We start from the raw sequence: 20,938 nt of genomic DNA on the forward strand, positions 1-20,938 counted from the left end.
AAGTCTGTAAGTTAAATAATTATTCCAAGCTAGTTGGATTAAAAACCAAGTCTCAACTGCTGGTTTCTTTCAGATATAAATTAGATACAAATAGAAGAGAATATCTATTTCTTACCAGAAGTTTTTAGGCTGAAACTGGTGGCTTTCAATACATGCAATAATAGTCTGTTGCCCATCGATAGTTTTAGCATAAACCTATCATTGGGAAAACAAAAATAGTTAAATAGACTCCAAACACATTTAATTTAAACAACACGCATTGTACAAAAGTGGCGTGTTAAATCCTTGGGGGAGACAAAGAATCAGATAAAATGAGCTTACAACACAATAGTGCACATGGGATATGAAAACAAAGCAGAACATGTTAGGTTCTACCAGAGACAGTGATACAACGAAAACAGAGGGAAATACTGCTCTTGGTTTGGGGTACAAGGCGGGTGCCATTTAGGCGGGGTCATACAAGACAGATGAGATTCTGATAAGTGGAGACTGAAAATAAAGGCGAGACAGGAAACTAAGGACTTGTTCAGTGAAAGGCTGATAGTTCTGTCATGTTTGGAGGGTGTGTGTGAAGTGAACTAATGAAAGACAAAACAGGATGGTGGATTTAGGTCATGTAATAGTAGATGTAAAGTAAGAAGTTTAAGACTTTATTCTATAGGCAATAGAGAGACAGCAAAACATGACTAGAACTAATATTGTGGGAGAATAATCAATACTGGTATTCAAGATAAAACGAAGAAAAGCTGAAGCTTGGTTAGGAGGCCACAGGATTAATCTAGGCAACAAGCCAGGGTTGTATTAAAGGGAATGGAAAGGAAGAGCTGCATACAGAATGCAGAAGAACAATCAAAGTCTAGCAGAATATTGCAAATGACAGGCAAAGGAAAGAAGGAACTAAAGGGTGACTAAAAAGATAGTGGTGTCATTAACAAACTGGGAACTACAGATGGAGATATCTAGTTAGTAGTTAGAAACACTAACTCTTCCTTAGTGTGGGAGAGGTGAATAGAAATGCAATCACCAAGGGAAAGTAAGAAAAAAAATAGTGCTTTATAGTCCACAAAATATGTTTCTACATGTATTTTCTTTTTCCTCCAATAAATCTGATGAAATATATTGTTATCAGCTACAGATGAGAAGTTGAAGTTCACAAAGCTTCTTGCCTAAGGTGACTCAGAAAGTGGTAAAGCTAGAATCCAAAGGTAGAATCCCCACTGTTTTTGTGACACCGAAGTCTATGTTACTTTACCTGCATTAAATCAACTATGAACTTTGGGGAATGCCTACATTTACAAAGGTAGGGGAAAAAAAGAACTTAGTACAAACAGAGTAAGAGTAATTAGGGGGCTGGGTGCAATGGCTCACACCTGTAATCCTAGCACTCTGAGAGGCCGTGGAAGGGGGATCACCTGAGGTCAGGAGTTCAAGACCAGCCTGGCCAACACGGTGGAACCCCGTCTCTACTAAAAATACAAAAATTAGCCAGGTGTGGTGGTGGGTGCCTGTAATCCCACCTACTCGGGAGGCTGAGGCAGGAAAATTGCATGAACCTGAGAGGCGGAGGTTGCAGTGAGCTGAGATCATGCCACTGTACTGCAGCCTGGGCAAAAAGAGCAAAACTCCAGCCTAAGTAAAAGATAATTTCTAGAAGAAGTTGATTGGCTTCAGTGTGAAATGCCATTCGGAAGTCATAGACAAGGAAAAGGACATTGGACTAGGTAACTCACGAAGCATTAGTAAACTCAGAGCAGTTTCTGTACAATGGGGACTAAAGTAAAAAATCAAAGGGTTCAGAAGTAGAGAGAGGAAATGGCATTAGCAGGGGAAGAATGTGTACTGATTTGGTGGTGATGCAGAGAGAGATGAGAGAAGGGAAAAAGTGGAGAAGAGGGAGAAAGGGCAAAGTGGAAAGGGCAGACAAAGAAGGAGAAATAAGCCAGGCATGGTGCTCATGCCTTGTAGTAGACACACACACACACACACACACACACACACACACACACACACATTAGCTAGGTATGGTGGCATGCACCTGTGGTCCTAGCTACTTGGGAGGCTGAGGCGAACGGATCATGAGGTCAGGAGTTCAAGATCAGTCTGGCCAATATAGTGAAACCCCGTCTCTACTAAAAATATAAAAATTAGCCAGGTGTAGTGGCAGGCGCCTGTAATTCCAGCTACTCGGGAGGCTGAGGCAGGAGAATCGCTTGAGCCCAGGAAAGGGAGGTTGCAGGGAGCCTAGACCACACCATTGCACTCCAGCTTGGGAGACAGAGTTAGATTGTCTCAAAAAAAAAAAAAAAAAAAAGGTTTTCTGTCAGTTTCAATCCTTACAAAACATGGGGGATTAGATGCCTGTCAGAGGACAACGAAAAATGTTTGCAACACACTATGTAGAAAATGTGATAGGGAATAATGAGAGGAAATTACGGACTACTAAGCAGGTGAGCTGAAGACATAGTCATAGGACACTTACATACAGCAGACACCATCAGAACAATTCCATGACTTTCTGTAGCTCATTTGATAGCTAAGGACACAGTAGGGTTATCTGGTGCTGGAGCTCTCCAAATTAAGAATGGGTAGTGACAAACTTTGAATGCGTAACAGACAATAAATTCAAAGTATATTTAGGATTAAACAGTCAATTTCTAAATGGGAGTCTATCATGTCTCCCCTTTGCAATACTGGCTTCCCAACAGGAATTCTATACTTGTTCAGTCCACCATAATGGGTATTCTCATTTAAAAAAAAAAAAAAAAAAAAAAAAAAATCAAACAATGACACCTAGCCTAACATTTATCTAACATTTATGTAGAGCTTACTTTGTGCCAGGCACTGTTCCAGGCATATATTACATATATTACTAATTCATTAAATCTTCACAACAACTCTATGAGGTAAAAACAATTATTTCCATTTTACAGTCAAATAATTGAAGCACAGAGATGTTAAGTAATTTACCTAAGGTCGTACAACTAATTAATTGGCAGGGCCAGGATTCAAACTAGTTAGTTAGGCTTCAAAGTAAGTGCTCCTAACTGTATTCTAGACTGCCATGTAATTCATCATTGCATATTTAAAATATTCTAGTGAAAATTGCTAAAAGAGATTTTCCCACAACAAAAAAATGATAAATATGTGTACTAATAATCCATGTTATCAGTTCAATACAGCCATTCCACAATGCATACATATTGAAAACATCATGTTGTACATACCATATTTTTGTCAATTTAAAAATAAAAAATATTCGAATCAATATTTTTCTTAACATGCCATAATTTTATAAAGGAAAAATCATGATAAAGTCAAATTTATCTATTTTTACAGTCAAGAGGTAGTAAAAGAAAATCAGGCCAGGCGCAGCAGCTCACGCCTGTAACCCCAGCACTTTGGGAGGCCAAGGCAGCCAGATCACCTGATATCAGGAGTTCGAGACCAGCCTGGCCAACACAGTGAAGACCCGTCTCTAGTGTCTGTAACTAAAAATATAAAAATTAGCCAGGTGTGTTGGTGGGCACTTGTAATCCCAGCTACTCAGGAGGCTGAGGCAGAAGAATTGCTTGAACCCAGGAGACGGAGGTTACAGTGAGCCGACAAGGTGCCCCTGCATTCTAGCCTGGGTGACAGAGTGAGACTTTGTCTCAAAAAACAAAACAACAACAACAAAAAGAAAATCATTCCTGATTTTTAAAAAATCGTTTGGTTTTTTTGTTTTTTGTTTTTTTGAGACAGTCTCACTCTGTTGCCCAGGCTGGAGTGTAGTGGGGTGGTCTCAGCTCACTGCAACCTCCACCTCCCTTGTTCAAGTGATTCTTGTGCCTCAGCATCCTGAGTAGCTGAGACTACAGGTGTGCACCACCACATCCAATTACTTTTTGTATGTTTTAAGTAGAGACAAAGTTTCACCATGTTGGCCAGGCTGGTCTCGAACTCCTGGCCTCAAGTGATCTGCCCACCTTGGCCTCCCAAAGTGCTGGGATTACAGGCATGAGCCACCGTACCCAGCCAATTGTTTAGTTCTAATAGTTTTGATTACCTAATATAAATATTTAAACTATGTAGAAGTAGCTTTGTGTAAAAATGCCTATATCAAAAAGTCATAAATATGAGCAATAGCTCTCTAAACAATCTTAGTATACCATTTTTTCTCTGTGTCCAAACCAAAGACCTTTTAGATCTGGGTAAAAATACAAACAAGAAAAAAATTAATTTAAAAGGTTAATTTTAAAAAAGAAAGAAAAAAAAAACAAAAGACCTTTTCCTGATGGGTGTAAGGCATTTCTCATAAGTCAAATGTGAAAACAGAATACACCGATATCTAAATTTTTTGTGCATTGGGATTTTTTTTTTTTTTTTGAGACAGAGTCTCGCTCTGTCGCCCAGGCTGGAGTGCAGTGGCCGGATCTCAGCTCACTGCAAGCTCCGCCTCCCGGGTTCACGCCATTCTCCTGCCTCAGCCTCCCGAGTAGCTGGGACTACAGGTGCCCGCCACCTCGCCCGGCTAGATTTTTTGTATTTTTTAGTAGAGACGGGGTTTCACCATGTTAGCCAGGATGGTCTCGATCTCCTGACCTCGTGATCTGCCTGTCTCGGCCTCCCAAAGTGCTGGGATTACAGGCTTGAGCCACCGCGCCTGGCGCATTGGGATTTTAAAAAGAACTTTTCCATATAAAAATTTCCATTTATTTATACCCCTTTCCAAAATGATTTAGGGAATAAAATGCAGAGGAGAAGAGAGCATGACTAAGAAGAAAGAAGGAATGTTTGGTAGGCCAAAGTCTCCAAAGGATAAGGTAAATATAAGAAAACACTCTTTGATAATGAAGCAGATACTTAACAGTACAGAAGCCGTTGGAATAATGGTCTTTCACATAGGCTCTTAAAGCACTGTCACAGGATTCTCTCCAAGACTTCAGACCTCCATCTACTTCTTCTGGCTGAGGGTCACTTGCTTCTTTCCGTAAGTGGTCAAATTTAAAGGAAATTTTGTTTCTTGGATCTAAAAATCTGCTATTACCCAGGTCACCGTGCTCTGTAATTAAGACCTTCCAAAGAATGATTAAACATATGAGTAACTTTGTAAAAAAGACAATTCTTACTGCCTTTTGTGAAACACATCAATAAAAATTCTGAGGCAGTTAACTTTTCATTTCGTCAGACTTCTCTTTCATAATTTTTCAACCAAGTCCCATATTATTAAGAATATTACATTTATGAATAAGTCAACTTTAAACTACAAAATATCCCCCATATTAATAATAAACTTCATTTCTTGGTTTCTAATATATTATCTATATAGTTATTTTATACATAGCTGTGATAACTTTTATGTACACTTTTGTATTTTTTTCACAGATTTTTTCCAGAGTCATTATGAAACTTTAGGGCCATTACACTTAGCATTTATAATAGGTAACACATTCACATGGTTCAAAAATGAAAAAATACATAAAGTAAACTGTTTTCTCACCCCATTTTCCAACCACCAAAATCCTAAAGTAATAAATAAGTAGTCTAAATTTCAGGAGTGCCTCTGTTTTTCCATTAAATATGTCTGCTGTTACTCTTATCAAGGAGAATTAAAGACAGCTGGAAAACCTGTACGACTTAAATACTTCCATTTTCACTGTTCTTGTTAGAGGCTGCTCTCCTTTCTTGTCAAAGAAACTGCTAGTGTTATCAGAAAGAGGAAAAATATCATAACATGTAGAGTACGTACAAAAACTAAAAAAACTAAGACAAATTTACTCAGCACCTGGTTCAGACATCTGCTTTGGTTTCTATTAATAAGATTTCTACTATCTCCCAGGCATAGCCTTCTAAAAGGCAATTATTACCTGATCTTCATATCCTTCTATCTTCACAGGCGTGAACTGATCCATGTTATACTGGGCAAATGCACTGTTTTTTTAAAAAGTTTTTTTTTTTTTTTTTTTTTAAAAAAAGGAGAGAGAGAAAAGAATTATGTGTAAATAAACACAAAGGTGGTTCACAGAATAGTTAAAGGAAATGTGAAAACTGTACCCGGTACTTTTCCCCTTTCTCCCCAGACATCCAGTGTTAACATAATGCCTTCCAGCTTTCTGAAGGGACTCCTCTCCACGGAGATCTTGGAAGCTCCTTAAACTCTGAAATTACCTTTTCCTCTTTGCTCCTAAGCTCCAAAAGATCCTCTACTTAGACAATTCCAAAGTTGGTTTGTTTTGAGATAGTCTCACTATGTTGCCAGGCTGGCCTCAAACACCCAGGCTCAAGAGATTTTCCCATCTGTTTCCTGAGTAGCTGGGACTACAGGTGCGCACCACCACACTCAGCTAATTCCAAAGTTTGAAGCAATCTGATTATTGTGAACTGCCAACAATTTTAATCGTTTGGGCAGAAGCTTTCAGTAATTCAAAAGAATTTTCCATTGATACACTATTTTGGAAATGATTTTTTTCTTGGCTCTCAAAGTCACGAGAAACTATAATTAAATGTCAGAAGGCATCTGACATGTGAAGAAGGTGAAGTGAGAGTTGAGCATGAGTCAAGTATAAAAGCAGAGCCTCAGGCGCAGAGTAGTTATTTTTAAAAGAGGAATGCATAAATAATCAAAGTACATGCCTAATATTACTGTTTATTTGTCCAAAGCTTGATTTTTGAAATTCTGCATTTTTAATGGCTCTCTAATACATTTTACAAAGCTAAAGCAAAAAACAAGATAAAAGAAAGATGGAAATAAGAGTTATACTTATATTCTTGAAAAGTATCTGTCTTCTCACAGCATTCCCAATTTTAACCTATTAAAATAGACGGCTAGTATTTTTTTCCCATGTCAGACAGGTAATGTGCCAACATAACAAGGTTTGAGGGAGGCACATCTCACATGCATGTGAAAACTCAACCATCACACTTATGAACTACAAAAGGATGGAGACCACTAGTTTCAAGCAGAGCGTTAAACTTTCCCTAGGCTTTTCAAGATAAAGCAAAATAACAAAATGTCAACTTCTTCAAATATTTAAAGCTTTTTTTTTTTTTTTCAGATGCCAGGCTGGAGTGCAACAGCGTGATCTTGGTTCATTGCAACCTCCACTTCCCGGGTTCAAGTGATTCTCCTGCCTCAGCTGGATCATCTACTCAGCTAATCCTGAGTAGCTGGGATTACAGGCATGTGCCATCACGCCCGGCTAATTTCTGTATATTTAGTAGAAACAGGGTTTCTCCATGTTAGTCAGGCTGGTCTCAAACTCCCAACCTCAGGTGATCCACCTGCCTCAGCCTCCCAAAGTGCTGGGATTATAGGAGTGAGTCACCGTGCCCAGCCTCTAAAGCTAATTTTCAATCTTATTTTGTTAAAAGTTATTACTGTCTATTTTGTTTATTTATTTATTTTTTTTTGGGGCGGGGGACGGAGTTTCACTGTTGCCCAGGCTAGAGTGCTGTGGTGCAATCTTGGCTCACTGCAACCACCACCTTTCAGATTCAAGTGATTCTCCTGCCTCAGCCTCAAAAGTTATTACTGTGTTTTACTTCTTAAAGCACTACATCCCCATGTAGCAAAATTAATCCCAAACATATTGGCTCTTCCGAAAGGATATAAATTATTCATAAAAAGTAGAATAAATATTAGTTTTAAAAAAAAAACGAGTAGGAAGTAAATATTTTATTCTAGTATATGTCCTAAGACTATGGATTACAAACACTAACACGAAAATGTCCTTACCTTTAATTCCATCTCAAGTAAACAGGATCTCCATTTTATCAGCTGCCTAAGCCAAAAACTTGGGGTGATCTTTGATTCTTCTCTTTCTCTCACACTTCACATCCAGTCCATCAGTAAATCTTGTAGGCCCTACTTAAGTACATATTCAGAATCTGACTCCTTCCCACCACCCCCACTGCTACCACTCTAGTCCAACCACTAGCATCTATTCCTGAACTATTCTAATAGTCTTGCAATTACTCATCTTACCTCAGCTTTTGCCCCTCTACACAGGAGCTAGTGATTATTCTAAAATATAAGTCTCATTATGTTATTCTCTGCTCAAAACAATCTCACTATCTCTGTCAGAATGAAATTCACTCTTTAATGTAACTTACAACACCCTACTCATTCCAGAAGCTCTGGAATTATCTGGGGATGGTTCTGGTGGCCAGAAACAGGAGCACATCCGGGAAAGATGGCAAATCTTAGCTACTTCAAGACCTTCATTTTATAAACACTGAAGGCAATAATTATGATAATGATTATGAAAACATTAATTGAGCAGTTACTATGAGGACTATGGCCAAGGGACTGAAATGCTTTAATACAGAAATAAGACTGAATTTTTCTTCTCTATGGAAAATCAAATATTTGGGTCTTCTCTATGGAAAATCAAATATTTAAAATTCTCTTAACAAGAGGGTTCCCCAAGAACCTATAGTCTATAAGAACCAGAATATTTATAAATACAAAGCTTTAGTGTCAGTGCAATTAAAGCAAATGAAGTATCTGAACTACATACCAACTTCTCTTAATCTTAGCCAAAAGGCGGAGAAGCTACATACCAGCTTCTCTTTGGTTCTAATTGGAAATAGGATAACAGGCTTTAGTTTGCAATCACACTCGGGTGATATTCAACATCCACCCCTTTCAGCTTATCAAGTGATGTACAGAGCAGATTTATTGTGGGTAGCTCTCAAGGATAAAACTGGGACCAGTATGGCAGGCAAACTGAAGAACTTGCCTTGTGAGATTGTGAATTCCTTATTACTAGAAGCATTCAGATTAGATAACTGTCTATTGACAGATGTTGATGAAATTCTTTCAGCGAAAGAAAGCAGAGAGGAGTTAAACTAGCAAATGATGAATGTCCTTTTGTATGGCAGATTCTATGAATCTAAGAGAAACCATCATTACAGTATATCTGATGTGAGCCTAGCTTCCTTAAATCAATGTATAATTAGGGTATCATTCATGATGACAATTACAGTAAAGCTATGCAAATTCTGTTTGCAGAATCTAGCCCCAAAATGAGTTCCAAAAAAGCAGTATGGACAGGGCAGATTGTTTCCCAGGCAGCAGCTCTTACAACAGTTTTCTATGGCTAAAATCTAAACCAATTATATATCATACCCAATGACTTTATGATAATTATTTGTTGCTCTGCATCAACATGTCCTTGTTCTGTCTCCCCATCCCTACCCCACCTAGCCATTATCCAACTCTTTACAAAGGAACTCTGAGCCAGTTGGGTAGACAGCAACTGAAACAGAACTTTGTGTTGAAGAGTAGAGTAGTGATAAAGCCAGAAACAGGGAGCGTTGAAAGCTACAGCAAGTTTAGATTTTATTATAGAAGGTATCAAAAAAAAAAAAAAAAAAAAAAAAAAAAAAAAAAAAGAGGCACCATTGTAGTAGTTTTGAAGGCAAGGACACAATGGAAATATTTTAGAAAGATTAATTAGCTTCAGAGTGATAAGGAGTCAATGATTAGGTAACCTAATCATGCTTTTATCCTATGGTTAATTCTCACTATTAAGGCACTTTATTAATATTTGCTATTCTTAAACATTATCATTCCTCACTGGCAGATCATTCCTATGTATAGCTAGCTGTTTAAAAAAACTCAACATGAACTAGAACAACTATAAAGGAAAACCTAACAGCTAACATTAAACTCTGCTTTAATGGGGCAAATGTGGGCAGAAATAAAAACTAGTTCATATATTATAATAAGCTTTGAGGAAGTAAATAACAATTGGGGGAACATGTTTTTTCCAATTAAAAAAAACAACGAAAATTGCTAAACCCAATTGCTTTACTTTGAAGTATTTTAAACTTTGTTTTCAGGGTGCTAGTTCACTGTCAACATAGTTTATCCAATGTTAGAATAACATTCTAAGTGGATTTGGAAAGATACTTACTGTGCTGCCCCTTCCCTGAGGAGATTGTCATTATTAAGTAGTAGCCGAACATCTGAGGAAGAAAAATGTTACAATGTTCAGTGGAGGATAAATTTGAGAAATTTTAGCAGATTTCTAGATGCAACTTTTAAAATTCAGGCTTTGTAAGATTACTCTTCAGGTGTACTATATGAGTAGAAATTCTAAACATGCAAATATAAAGATGCTAATGTTCACAGATTTGTGTACAATTATGTGTGCTATATAGTCTCAAGGAACTTCATAGCAAATGAGTAACATGGTTTATAGAAAGCCACAGTTAAAGAGTGCTAATTCTGTATTTAAATGAATCCTTTAATATGAGCATAGATTAAGAATTGCAGGCTCTTCTACAATATCATATCAAGAAAGCTAGGCACAATTCAGCCAGTGACAGTGAAATTCTTAAAACACATTTTTCATTGGAGAATCTAATGTGAGGTCTACAACCTTTTTAAAAAGCTGTGTGTCAGAAGTCTAGTCACTTTTTTTTTGGAGACGAAGTCTTGCTCTTGTCGCCCAGGCTGGAGTGCAATGGCGCAATCTCAGCTCACTCCAACCTCCACCTCCCCGGTTCAAGAGATTCTCCCGCCTCAGCCTCCTGAGTAGCTGGGATTACAGGCGCCTGCCACCACGCTCAGCTAACTTTTGTATTTTTAGTAGAGACGGGACTTCATCATGTTGGTCAGGTTGGTCTTGAACTCCTGACCTAAGGCGATCTGCCCACCTCAGCCTCCCAAAGTGCTGGGATTCCAGGTGTCAGCCACCACACCTGGCCTGTTAGTCAAGAATTTATCTGAGCTAAAGTTCAAGAAGAATTTTCTACTGAAAATCGAAAATTTCGGCTGGGCGCGGTGGCTCACGCCTGTAATCCTAGCACTTTGGGAAGCTGAGGCGGGCGGATCACGAGGTCAAGAGATTGAGACCATTCTGGCCAACATGGTGAAACCCCATCTCTTCTAAAAATACAAAAATTTAGTGGAGCGTGGGGGCGAGCACCTGTAGTTCCAGCTACTTGGGAGGCAGGGGTTCCAGTGAGCCGAGATCACGCCACTGCACTCCAGACTGGCGACAGAGCAAGACTCTGTCAAAATAATAATAATAATAATAAAAATAAAAAGAAAATTTCAACAGGAAAATTTATTTAAAATGTTACTAAGAATTTAGTCAATGTAAAAGACTAGAAAAAGGCTGCATTTGTTTCCTTTGCTGTTGGTGCTCAAAAGCCACAAACGGTTTTATAAAAAATATCTTGATTTACTTCTGTTATATCTTATACTCCTTGAAGCAAATGTTTATGTTTCTCCCAGTCACTTTTCCCAATTTTAGCAATCAAGATTATTATTGACTGTTCTACCATCTGGACCAGGTACAGAGGAATATCATACAGTTACTCTCGAGTAGCTAACTTTCTAATATAAAATTAGAATCTCAAAATAAATGTTTGCTAAACTGAACCAAGATGTACAACAATTATTATTTTACTTAAGGAATCTTTAAGATGAACTTAATAACTTAAAATGGGATTATGGTTATTTCATCATGAAGTTTAAGATGCTCCATCACATTTTCCATCTTGTAAAATGTATTAAGACAGCAGATAGTATGGAAAGTTGTAAATGTATTTAACTGTGGTTCCCCAACCTGCTGCGATTCAGAATCACCTGGTAAAGAACTTGATGAAATACAGATTAACCAGTTCCACCTCAGATCTAATGAATGCGAATCTTGAGGGGAAGATAAAGCTGAATCTGCATATTTAACAAGCTCCCCAGATATAGTCAGTTCAGCCCCACTGTCCCAAAAAAGTATTCCATAACATGTGACTTCCTAAGGCAAAGCACTAAAGAAAATTAAGCTATGATCTATAAGGAAAAAATAAAACTATGAAAATAATTTAATATTTTCTACATTTATTGATACTAATCTGCCTTAAAATCTTTTCTCACATAAGACAGGCATCCTAATTTATGGGTTAGGAGCTTTACTTTGACTCAGACCTGGGTTTGAATTCTTGCTTTGACATTTACTAACTGGAGGACCTTGGACAAGTTATTTTAATTTCTTCGAATCTTGGTTTACTTAGCTATAGCTACAACAAGTCATAAGAATTAAAACAGATAGCAAGTACTCAATAAATAATAGTAATTAAGGAGGGATTAAAATACTAATCTTTACTCACCATTGAATACTTCATTAAATTCCCCTGGGGGTGCATGAGTGATGAATTTAGCAGCTATGCGTACCTAAAGAGAAACAAAATTTACACTTAGAATTATGAAGAGTAACATATAAAAGGAGAAACAATTAACAAATTACAAAATTTTCATCACATCCCTTGAAAAAAATGTCCTGTTTAAACATTTACTGTTTAGCAGCCTTCAAATTTTCTTTTCATAAAGCACCCCAAAGCTGTTACTATCAATATAGGTACATTCTGATTTGGGAATATATGTGTTTTGATAAATCTGAATTTGTCTTTCTAAAACAGGATAATAGTTTTTGACCAAATACATCACATTCACAAAAAGAGAAAGCTATGATCTAGATTATGAACATTTAAGCAAAACTAAATAAAATATTAGCAAATTATAGCATACCAATACCAATTCTCCCAATACAAGGATGGTTCAATATAATAAGTTACTGTAACTTACAAATTAAAAGACCAAAACCATGTGATCATCTCAACTCATGCTGAAAAAAAATTAACACCTACTCCAATATCATAAAAAACCAAAACTATTAGTTTTTGGTAGATATAAAATAAATGCCTTTAACTTAATAAAGGGCTATCTACCAAAATTTTACAAAAACCTTAATAATGAAACATAAGCAATGTCACTAACTTTATTAACTAATTAATTTATTTTGAGATAGGGTCTTGGCTGTTGTCCAGGCTGGAGTGCAGTGGCATGATCAAGGTTTACTGCAGCCTCAACCTCCTGGGCTCAAGCGATCTTCCTGCCTCAGCCTCCTGAGTAGCTGGGGCCACAGGCATGTGCCACCACACCTAATTTTGTAATTTTTATTTTTGTAGAGACAAGTCTCACCATGCCCAGGCTGGTCTCAAACTCCTAGGTTCAAGTGATCCTCTGGCCTCGGCCTTCCAAAGTGTTGGGGTTATAGGTGTGAGCCACTGTGCCTGCCCTAAGTCATCAACTTTAATACAAGACAAAGATGACTCCTATCACCTCTACTATTCACCACTGTATTAAAGGGCATAAGGAATGCTATGGAAAATATTTCTTCTGTTACTCAACCTAGTCTCTGTCCTCTGCCTCCTGTTGCCATTCTCCCTTTTTAGATATACTATTATAAATGGATGATAAAATGTTAGGTTCTAACCTGCTTATCTAATTGTTTTTCTCTAGATTGTATCTTTTTTGTCATTTTATGCTTTGTCTGGGGAAAATGCTTGACTCCAATCCACTAATATGCTCTTCATCTGTGCCCATTTTCCTGCCCAATTTTTTTTTTTTAAGAGACAGGGTCTTGCTATATCGCCCAGGTTGGAGTACAGTGGCGTGATCATAGCTCACTGCAGCCTCCAACTCCTGACCTCAGGAATCTTTCCAAATCAGCCTCCTGAGTAGCCGGGAGTACGGGCACTCATCACCAGGCCCAGCATAACAATTATTTTGACTGTTCAATTTTTAATTTCTAAGACTTTTGGTAATTTCTTTTGTCATTTTTTTTTTTTTTTTTTTTGGGTACTGGCAAGTATGTAGAGCAAAGCAATTTCTTTTAGTGTGTATACAATCATCTGTATTAGGACATTAACTCCTTATTTAATTTTTTAGGTGTTTTTTCTCAGAGACAGGGTCTCACTTGGTTGCTCAGGCTAGAGTGCAGCAGTGTGATCACAGTTCACTGTAACCTTAAACTCCTGGGCTCAAGTGATCCTCCTGCCTCAAGTTCTCAAGTAGCTAAGACTACAGGTGTGCCTCACCATGCCTGGCTAATTTTTTTAAAATTTTAATTTCCTGCAGAGAGAGGGTCTCACTATGTTGCCCAGGCTGTTCTCAAACTCCTGGCCTCAAGTGATCCTCTCAACTCAGCCTCCCAAAGCACTGAAATTACAGGTGTGAGCCAGTGTGCCAGTATAACTACCCATTTTAAAGTCTTGTTCTATTGACTGTTTCCTAAAAATTTAGATCCTCTCTTCATTGAATTTGATTCTTCCCTTTCGTGGTACTGGTTTTCCATAAATGGTGCTCTGAATTTAATTTAGTTTGCCATTCTGTTTGCTGGTAGCTTGTCTCTAGTGACTACAGGGGAGGGAAAGAGTAGATTTGCTTCTGCTCATCAGGGTGTGTGAGCAGTTTATCTTCTGAGTGAGCCTAAGGTCCACAGGCTAGGTGGGACACTGCTGTGTGTCTATGGTCCCAGTGCTCATACTCAGTGCTATATTCTGAGGACAAATGCTCTTTTTGTCTTCAGCTTAGCCCAAAGAGGAGAGAAGGGAGGAGCTAAGTGGTCCAACTAACTAGACAGCAATTCTCCAGTTAACCTACTCTAAGACTGTTCTGGGTCCCTTCCTTCTTGATTCTTAAACTGATGTAAGATCCTCCAGAATGGTTCCTATCTATCTGGCATTTGGCAATACCAATATATAGATATTTGGCAGTATCTATACATAGTAATAATGCTAGTAATGATAATAAATAGGGCTCACCACAAATGAGTCTCTCAGTATAGTTCTAACATACTATGAAAGAAAGGATGAAAATTCCCTAATATTTGATGTGATAACGAATAGGAAGATGATTCAACTCCCTAATGTAGGGCAAAGAAGAACATGGTATATCTAACAATAAACTAAGCCTTATTTCTAGATAGGCATCCTCTGTTGACTTCTTTATTTCCTTCAAACAATTTTAAGTTATTGATGACCCCATCAAATTCAAACCATTCTTCAGCATAAAAAACAAAAAACAAAAAAAAAAACTTTCCAGAGTCTCTTGAAAATAAAGCTGGGGCCAGGTGTGGTGGCTCCTGACTGTAATCCCAGCACTTTGGGAGGCTGAGGTGGGTGGATCACTTGAGGTCAGGAGTTCAAGACCAGTCTGGACAACATGGTGAAACCCCATCTCTACCAAAAATACAAGAATTAGCTGGATGTGGTGGTGGGTGCCTGTAATCCCAGCTACTTGGGAAGCTGAGGCAGGAGAATCACCTGAACCCGGAAGGTGGAGGTTGTAGTAAACTAAGATTGTACTCCAGCCTGGGCAACTGTAGGAGACTCTGTCTTAAAAACAAAAAAAAAAAAAAAAAAAAAGGAAGAAAAGAAAGAAAGCTGGGAGTGAGAAGAGAATTAGAAAAAAAACCCAGAAATTTGGGTTGGGTGCGGTAGTTCATGCCTGTAATCCCAGCAATTTGGGAGGCTGAGGCAGGCAGATCATTTGAGGTCAGGAGTTTGAGACTAACCTGGCCAACATGGTGAAACCCTGTTTCTACTAAAAATACAAAACTTAGCTGGCATGGTGGCGCACACCTGTAATCCCAGCTACCTGAGAGGTTGAGGCAGGACAATCTCTTGAATCCAGGAGGCGGAGTTTGCAGTGAGCCGAGATCCTGCCACTGCACTCCAGCTTGGGCGACAGAGTGAGACTGTCTCAAAAAAGAAAATAAACAAAACAGAAATGCTTTACAACTTTAGTATCCCTAGGCTTATACAAATAATCTTACTGTAAGTTCACTCTTATTCTGAAAAGGACAAAGAAAAGCTGCTCTGTGATGAAACCATTAGTCAAGAAAGGCCTATTGATTGATGGAGCAAGGTAGAATGGAAAATTTGGGTTCCAATAACTGTCTCTGTTGGTCCATCAGCTAACTAGATTTGTGATCCTAGAAACATTACTGTTTTTGGTCCTGAGTTTTGTCATTATAACCCAACTCCTCATAGAGTCATATTAGAAGATCTGCAAAATTTCTTTTAGCTGCAAAATCCTACAAAGTTTTTAAGACTTGGAGGACAAAAGTTGGTATGTGGACTACCTGGAAACAGGCATCAGGAATTTATGCCACAAAATACATGTCAGAATATTCTTAGGTACATAAAGTGTTAGAACCCTGACTTGACAGGGTAATTACAGATAGTATATTATTTTTTCTGGGATGAAAACTGGTGGAGGGGAAATGCTCCATAAGGCTCCTTATATTAACTGAGAAAAAAACAATAAAAAGAGGGATTCTAATCAGGAAGAAATCCTGCTCAACTCATGAAAATTATGCTACATAGGACTAACCATTACAATATAGATTTCTAACTATCTATATTTTCTTTGGCATGTACACTTAATCACATTTCTGTACTTCTCAACTGTTGGTATCAATCTCTTATTTAAAAAATCAGTAATCCTACTTTTAATAATAAACCTTTTTTTTTTTTTTTGGTCTATTTGTGACAAATCGGTGGAGTGAGCTATGGTCTATCCCCTTTCTGTCAAGGTGCATTTCCCATAATCTTTACATAAGTATGAAACTCCTCAGTCAAGTAAAGTGTATGTAATCCAAAAAATAAGTATATACATATTCATATACTATCAAAAAAGTACCTTCCCTGAAAGGAAAAAGGAATAAAGGCACAGTGATATTTTACATACTACTTATATAACATAATATTTGAATGTATAATAAAATTACCAAACTGAAAATTTAAGATATTAATATTCCTGAAGTCCCAACCAAATTTTCAGAAGTTACAAAATCTGATGGAATTGGTACAAGTGAAAGAACAGCAGTTTGTTTGGATAGAAGATGAACTGATACAGCATATAAAAAAGTAATAATTCACCCATTCAGCAAACTAGGAAGAGAAGTATCAATAAATAAAGACTGAAGACTAGATAAGACATTGTCACTATCCTCAAGGACCTGACGCCTAGATAGTAATGTAGCAAGCAGGTATTAAATGCAGACTGAGGCACAAAGGAAGATGCAATCAACTCTGTATACCTACATTAAAAAGGGGGTGGTCGGCCAGGCGTGGTGGCTCACGCCTATAATCCCAGCACTTTGGGAGGCCGAGGTGGGCGGATCACGAGGTCAGGAGTTCAAGACCAGCCTGGCCAAGATGGTGAAATCCCATCTCTACTAAAAAAAAATACAAAAATTAGCCAGGCACAGTGGCAGGCAACTGTAATCACAGCTACTCGGGAGGCTGAGGCAGGAGAATCGCTTGAACCCAGGTAGCGGAGGTCGTAGTGAGCCAAGATTGTGCCACTGCACTTCAGCCTGGGCGATAAGAGTGAGATTCTGCCTCAAAAAAAAAAAAAAAAAAAAAAAAAAAAGGTAGTCTTCAAAGGTAGTGATGTTTGAGATGGACTGGAGGATGAGTAGTTAAGACCAGGGAGGGCATTCCAAGTAGAGGAAACAATATACACAAACTAAGACAATATGTCGTAACAAACTGAATGTAGGCATTTAAACGACTTGCAAAATGTAAAACAATGTTACTTGTCACACTAATTCCTTTTCTGTTTTGGAAAATAAAGTTTGTTTGTTTTTTTTTTTAAAACAACAAATAACTATGTTTAATGTAATAGGTTTATAATTTTAAAACAAGTTATTTTAAAAATCAGTTTTAGTATTTTTTTTGGGACAGAGTCTCAGTCTGTCACCCAGGCTGGAGTACGGTAGCACAATCTTAGCTCACTGCAACCTCCACCTCCCAGGTTCAAGCGATTCTCTGGCCTCAGCCTCTTGAGTAGCTGGGATTACAGGCACGTGCCATATCGTCTGGCCAATTTTTATGTTTTTAGTAGAGACGGGGTTTCACCATGTTGGCTAGGCTCGTCTTGAACTCCTGATCTCAAATGATCCACCTGCCTCACCTCCCAAAGTGCTGGGACTACAGGTGTGAGCCACTGCGCCGGGCGCCTCAGTTTTAATATCTAATGTAACAGATATAAGTCACATAAATAAAAATTCAGTTTTTAAGTATGTAAAGGGGTCCTGACAATAAAAAAAATTTGAGAAGTGCTCCATTTGTTGACATGGGTTTATAATATGCTGTTTATATATGTTTATAACGTGTTGTTGAATGAAAAGGGCCTTTACTCCTTTTCTGGTCTTTTAGAGATTATATATATTTACACCTACGTATAGCTACTAAATTTTTTTTTTTTTTTTTTGAGACGGAGTCACACTCTGTCGCCCAGGCTGGAGTGCAGTGGCCGGATCTCAGCTCACTGCAAGCTCCGCCTCCCGGGTTCACGCCATTCTCCTGCCTCAGTCTCCCGAGTAGCTGGGACTACAGGCGCCCACCACCTCGCCCGGCTATTTTTAAATATTTTTTTAGTAGAGACAGGGTTTCACCGTGTTAGCCAGGATGGTCTCGATCTCCTGACCTCGTGATCCACCCGTTTCGGCCTCCCAAAGTGCTGGGATTACAGGCTTGAGCCACCGCGCCCGGCCGCTACTAAATTTTAACTAGGACTATCTCTAGTACAAAATAATTTTTTTTTCTTTTTTTTTGGCTTTCCTCTGTGTTCAAAAAGTTATATAAGAAATATAATGTTACTAGTATGATAAAGCAAATTAAAATTTTTTTAATAAAAAAAGGAGCATGTCAACATCCATCATCCTTTAATTTTTTTTTTTTTTTTTTTTAAGATGAAAAGGGAAATAAAGAAAGGTAAAGGCTACTGAGTGACGTGAAAACTGAAAGAACCAGGTCAAGGAAGCCAAACGACTGAGGTGAGGATGTCCAAATCCTAAAGGCAGTAAAGAAGGCTTTTTAAAGTTAGTACTTGACCAAGACCTTTGACTTCACTTAATATCCCGATAGTACCTCATGCTTAAAAAATTGATTAATTGGTTAAACAAGGGGATTATATGAAAGATAAAGGTTAACTAAAAGCTCACTTCCATTTTCTAAGTTAAAAAGCAGGGTGAGGAAAGAAAATCTAGTAGTATTATTTGAATCCAGGTTCAAGTGCTGAAAAAACTTAATATTCCCTGTTTACCTGAGAATACCAAGAACAGGAGAAATATCCAATCAGAGGAACCAAAACATCTCCCATTTTTTAAATGAAAGTGAGGAAATTTGAAAGTATATGCAATGGCAAGGGTGAAATACTTAATGAGTGGTTAAAAAGAATGTAGCTATCATTAGATGTCAACATGGGATCCTAAAACACATTGTCATGGCAAGGAATCCTATGTTATTTCCTGACAGTTACTGAAATGGTGGATGGTTATTAGATATTTGATAGTTTCTGAAGTGTTGATTTTTTCACTATTTGAACACAATACCACAAAAATACCTTGACGTAGCAGTAAACATAATACATATAATTATATTAAAATTATATAATATATAATATATAATATATAATTATATATAATTATATGATCTCAGCTCACTGCAACCTCTGCCTCCTGGGTTCAAGCGATTCTCCTGCCTCAGCCTCCTGAGTAGCTGGGATTACAGGCACGTGCTACCACACCTGGCTAATGTTTGTATTTTTAGTAGGGATGGGGTTTCACCATGTTGGCTAGGCTGGTCTCGAACTCCTGACCTCAGGTGATCCACCTGCTTCAGCCTCCCAAAGTGCTGGGATTACAGATGTGAGCCACTGTGCCCGGCCCAATATATTTACAAACTCATTATAAAATCTAAAGTCTGGGCTGGGTGCAGTGGCTCACGCCTTTAAACCCAGCACTTTGGGAGGCCAAGGTGGGTGGATCACCTGAGGTCAGGAGTTTGAGACCAACCTGGCCAACATGGTGAAACCCCGTCTCTACTAAAAATATAAAAACTAGCCAGGCGTAGTGGTGGGCGCCTGTAATCCCAGCTACTCAGGAGGCGGAGGCAGGAGAACTGCTTGAACCCAGGAGACGGAGGTTGCAGTGAGCCAACACGGTGCCACTGCACTCCAGCCTTGGTGACAGAGTGAGACTCTGTCTCAAAAAAAAAAAACAAAAACAACAAACAAAATCTAAAGTCTGTTCCACGGCTCCTTCTTCCCTAATTCCTCCAACTCCTACCACTTAGCTCCTAGACTTACAGCTACACTCATGCCTCAGGGCATATTTCTTGTTCCTTTGGCCAGAAATGCTCTTTTGGATGATTCACTCCAATCTTTATCCAGTCTCTGTTCAAATGTTACCTGCCAAATAAATTACCCTTCCCTAACTCCCATATATAAAGTAGCTGTTGTACCCTTTCAACCTTCACAATTCTAGCCCCTTTACTGCTTTATTTTTCTTCAAGGAATTTGCCACCACTGAACATATACTTACATGTTTACTGTCCAACATCTCCCAAAGAAGTCCAAGATCATAGAGCAAGAGTCAGTAAACTGCTAATGTAAAGGGCAGATGGGCTTTGTGAGTCACAGTTTCTGTACCAACTGTTAAGCATGATTGTGTTCCAATAAAACTTTATTTTGTACCCTCAAATTGTATTTCATGTAATTTTCACATCATTAAATATGATTATTCTTTTTTTGTTTGTTTTCAACCATTCCAAAAGCATTAGTTTATAGATCCTATAAAAACAGGCAGTGGGCCCAGCACAGCAGCTCACACCCGTAATACCAACACTTTAGGAGGCCAAAGCAGGAGGATTGCCTGAGCTCAGAGACCCAGCCTAGGCAACATAGTAAGATCTTATTTCTATTAAAAATAACAAAACAATTTAGCCGGGCATGGTGGCACATGCCTGTAGTCCAAGCTACTCAGGAGGCTGAGGCAGGAGGATCACTTGAGCCTGGGAGGTCAAGGCTGCAGTGAGCTATGATTGTGCCACTGCACTCCAGCCTCGGCAACAGAGCAAAAGCCTGTCTCAATAAACAACAAAACAAAACAAAAACAGATGGGGGACTGGATTTGGCCCACTGGCCATAGTTTGTCAACCCCTGACATAGAACAAAAGAACTTGTTGTGTTTGTTCACTGCAGTATACCCAGGACTGAGACCTAGAACATGCTAGGAATGTGAACGAATGAATACGATTTTATTGTTTATAAAACTCTTACATAATCTGTTTCTTTTATTGATCTTTAAAACAG

The 20,938-nt window shown here is 38.3% G+C and overlaps 1 protein-coding gene and 1 non-coding gene across 4 annotated transcripts in view; both read right to left on the bottom strand.

Annotated features, from left to right (window-relative positions):
* The window catches only part of CAPZA1 (capping actin protein of muscle Z-line subunit alpha 1), a 49,004-nt gene that overhangs the window by 11,016 nt on the left and 17,050 nt on the right, over nt 1–20,938 (bottom strand). For 2 of the 3 annotated variants that reach the window (XM_045385196.3, XM_005542336.5), the window contains exons 2-6: nt 12,100–12,163; nt 9,900–9,951; nt 5,847–5,910; nt 4,848–5,054; nt 116–195 (exon numbers count right to left, since the gene is read on the bottom strand). In XM_045385196.3, the coding sequence (XP_045241131.1) occupies nt 116–195; nt 4,848–5,054; nt 5,847–5,910; nt 9,900–9,951; nt 12,100–12,163 (467 nt within the window). Of the gene's footprint in view, nt 1–115; nt 196–4,847; nt 5,055–5,846; nt 5,911–9,899; nt 9,952–12,099; nt 12,164–20,168; nt 20,231–20,938 lie in introns of all 3 variants that reach the window. The other variant, XM_065547747.2, reaches the window with a different exon arrangement.
* On the bottom strand, nt 6,822–6,920 carry LOC123571200 (small nucleolar RNA U13). The gene has a single exon (XR_006695379.1). It is a non-coding gene; the product is annotated as a small nucleolar RNA U13 (small nucleolar RNA).

This window comes from Macaca fascicularis, chromosome 1 (genome assembly GCF_037993035.2).
Source record: "Macaca fascicularis isolate 582-1 chromosome 1, T2T-MFA8v1.1".
Classification (NCBI taxonomy): Eukaryota; Metazoa; Chordata; class Mammalia; order Primates; family Cercopithecidae; genus Macaca; species Macaca fascicularis.